At 42.0% G+C, this 3,793-nt stretch overlaps 1 protein-coding gene across 1 annotated transcript in view; it reads left to right on the top strand.

The window, feature by feature from the left end:
- Nucleotides 1-3,793, top strand: part of LOC131890560 (glycine receptor subunit alpha-4-like) — a gene marked incomplete in the record, with an annotated part of 12,631 nt that overhangs the window by 702 nt on the left and 8,136 nt on the right. The window contains 2 exon segments of the mRNA XM_059239929.1: nucleotides 2,689-2,765; nucleotides 3,069-3,136. Of these exon segments, the coding sequence (XP_059095912.1) occupies nucleotides 2,689-2,765; nucleotides 3,069-3,136 (145 nt within the window).

Below are 3,793 nucleotides of genomic sequence, written 5' to 3'. Positions count from 1 at the left end.
AAATCTCAAGTGCTTTTAAGAATTATCCCACCTCAGCCCGTTCGTTCTCGACGGCGATGGCTAGGTTTCTCATTTGGAGATCTATTGGTGCGGACAGCTAATACCTTCAAGCCCTTTTCGCTAGAGGCCATGAAAGAGAGATAGATAAAAGTGTCGCTTATGACCGGGTATAAACTCTCGATGGGACCAGCTTTGGTGTTCCAATATTGTAAAAAGAGATGAGATGAGCCAAAAACGTGCCTCCCTTCTCTTTCCATAAACAAAACACTGAGGGCATATTTGCTTATTTACATAGTCGAGTACCAACAGTTCCGGGATCCAGAATTTGGAACTCCCTCCAGCAGAGGAGATGGAAAGATCCCTCGTTCCAATTCTCTTATTTGACTCGCTTGGTGGAAATTAATCCCTGGTGATCCATATTTCGACTAATTATGAATATTAAATAACTCTGACTTATCATATTTAGTATGAGCCACTGAGGGGCAAATATATTTTGCGCAAATGCAAATGTGAAGTGCTTCTCTACCTTTTGGGAACAGCAAATAGCCTCTTCAGAAGAGCCGTCGGATATTGTCCACACTCAACCCCGACATCTCTCGATTTCATTGAGCACTAGTGTATAAACCTTGGCCCAGGTTGTCTTTTGATCAGGGATTGCTTCAAGGGATTTGACATCCTTTCACTTCGCGCTCGGTTGAACGGTCGGTGGATCCTTTTCCTCGATCCAAAACGTAAATGTTAACAGTCTGAGAAGTAGAACTCGATGGCAGCTTCTAGATAAGAATAGTTGTGTTCCCTTTTGATCATGATCGCCTTGTAGCCCTTCCCAGACAGAGGGGTGCCCCAAAGTAGGAAACTTTTCATTCGAGGGATTCCTTCCACCTTCATTGCCTTTCAATTCGGAAGACTTTTGATGAGTCTCAAAAGTTCTACTGGACTCATTTGATCGACAAGAGCTCCGTTGGGTTTTCAAGTGGAGCGGAACATTGAACTTCGGATCGCATTTTCGAGTCAACAGGTTCGCTTGAAAATGGCTTGAAGTGGGAAGTGGAGGGTCTTAGTCACCCTAAAACTTTTTCCACTCGTCGACTTGAAAGGATCCCTTGTGTCCATGGTTAGTTTCGACCACATCTTATCATCATCAGTGGAGCAGAAACATGGATTTCTGGTCAAGAACAGCACTTGAAGCACATTGTTTGAAGGATTGAAATTCATGTTTCACCTGGTTTCAGTTTGTGTATTATGTTTTTCAACGCATCTATAAACATTAATATTAGTAGCTACTTTACAACATTCGGTTACAGGAATATGTGTAGACCCGTAAACGATCGGAAAACAAGATTCAATGGTCTATGCTGAAACTTTTAATTTGGTACACTTTGGATTTGTAAAGGTTTGGGGGCAAAAACTGACCTCAAAGGCTATCCACCCATTTTCTTCCAAGCAGATACAGGGGGCCACACTCGAGACGAACTTACATTGCAATTTAATGGGAATCTTGAAGGAGCAACCCACTGAACAAAGGCCGGCTTAAGGGCATTAACCATTTCTGCGCAACCCCCAACACTTCGTACGCGTTGTCATTGAATTTCATAACGGCACAGACAGAAAATGATTGTCCATAAACGCCTGGAACCATAAATGGAGCTTGCCCACAATTGTTGGTGACCATGGAGTGAGTTTCAGGGGATGACAGACCCGGTATTTTTATGCTTTTTTATGGCAGAGTAACTTTTTTCTTCTTCTCATTTATCATGCACACGAAGAAGCGTCAGATATGAGACTAAAAGGAAAATGGAGTTCAGGTGAACATGAGCAGAAAATTTGACGATGGAAAAAGTCAATATTGGTGTTCCATTTTCCGTTTTCTTCAAATACCCACGAGCTGATGATACCTACCAGATCCTCTTCTCGAAGTGGAGGGAATATGAGTCTCTTATTCTAGAGGCTGTACCTACATTACCTGAATGCCCGATTTCATATCGATGATAAATTGATCACTGTTCGAACGGGAATTTCTGGTCACCAATAAGGATCATTAATGCAACAACCTAATGTCCAAGTTGAAAACATGAAATATGGCATAAGGCTTTGATAAGGCTTTGTCCAGCAAAGCCGCCCATCACAGTACCTATTTTTCCAATAACAGTGTCATAATCTGCGTCAAGTTTGTTCTCCGCCTTTGGATCTGGATTTAGCACCTAAAACTTTACTTGAGCAACGAACCCGGGACCTTTATCTCACTTGGAAATTGTGTAACTACTTCATCACGTCTCCTGCTAAAATGAATACCTTTTCGCTACGCCCAGTTTAACCGCATCAAGAACCTTGCACACAGTACTTGCAACAAACAATAAGGAATAAAGATCAGCCCCATGCGAGCGCCAAAGCTATTTATTAGTAAGGCTAAATACTAGAAAAGTAAAGAAAGGTAAAATTGGATCTGATATGTTTTATGCCATTGTGCTTGCCAACTGCCACGCCACCTATAAACAGAAATCAGAACCTGAGCAGTCCATGGGTTCTTCAAATTGGTACGTCTGGCTTGCTCAGAAGCGACCCTCCTGGCCATGCTTGGTGGATGAATCACAGGATAAAGAACCGCGCAATCTCCAGGCGCAGTGTGACCACAAATCAGGATGTTTAAAAAGAAAAAAGCTTTATTCTAATCTTGATCTAACTTTCCAGAAATGCCAAGGCTCTCAAACTTCTGGATGAGCTTCTTCGGAATTACGACAGAAGGTCTACGCCTACCAATAATTTGGGTAAGAGCTACTGGTTCTTTCATCTTTGACGAAGTCAATGCCCAACGGCCTTTTCATACCCCAAAGATCATCCGTAGTCTGTGAGATCCCATTGCTCAATTTAAAAGGGCCACCATTCGAGAAGTTCTGGTGTTATTGAATATGTGTGTGGGTTCACCCACTGAACGGGAGGAATCATTTCTCATTTCCAAAGGGCCCTTTTGAGACGGAAAGAAAGACTTGGAATTGGGCCGGAATTCAAGATGAAGAGAAGACAAGCGGGAACTTTATGACCTGACATGCATTTGAATTTAATGTTTTCAGAGATGGCAACCAACGTGTCTCTGGAGCTCTACGTCGCCAGTCTGGGTTCCATTAACACCGAAAACATGGTAAGAAGTTATACTGAAAAAAGTGCGGTAAACGAGAAGACAACAAAGTTCTTGAGAGTCTTTGTTTGCATGGCCCACAGTCGGCAACTTTTTTAAACTTTGAACTAACTCCTTGGATGGAGAAAAAAAACAAAGAGATCTTAATTCTTCATTCTGGCACGGCAATTAACTTTCAGCAAGATGGAGTGGGTCTAATTCTTAGTACGTGCAGAAACTTGGGAGTATGTTTGTTAGCACACCAACAAGTGCTTATCCAGGGCAAAAAAATGGTCGATATTCTGACTGGCCCATGGCAAATATGTGACCGATTTATTATGCTTACCTTCAGCATACAGGCTCCTGTTAAAAATGGACGTACCCGTACTTGATCTATCAAGTGAACAAACAGACCTTTGATTTGGAGGTGAAAAAGCAGATTTTCAACGGTTCCAATATCCCTCGCATCTTCCGCATCTATCTTAGGAACTAGTCTATGGATTGGCATTCTTGATGTCTGAATTCATAGTTCGAAACAGTTATTTGCTCGTAAGGCAGACAATCCCACGTGCAATTCTATGATTGCGCGAACCACACATAAATCTGAGTTCTTAAGCTAAGAGACATAAAATTTACATAAACCAAATGGTGCGGATTCGCTTATGAAACAAGAAAAAAACC

Source organism: Tigriopus californicus, chromosome 11, assembly GCF_007210705.1.
Source record: "Tigriopus californicus strain San Diego chromosome 11, Tcal_SD_v2.1, whole genome shotgun sequence".
NCBI lineage: Eukaryota > Metazoa > Arthropoda > Copepoda > Harpacticoida > Harpacticidae > Tigriopus > Tigriopus californicus.
This window is presented reverse-complemented; position numbering and strand designations above follow the sequence as displayed.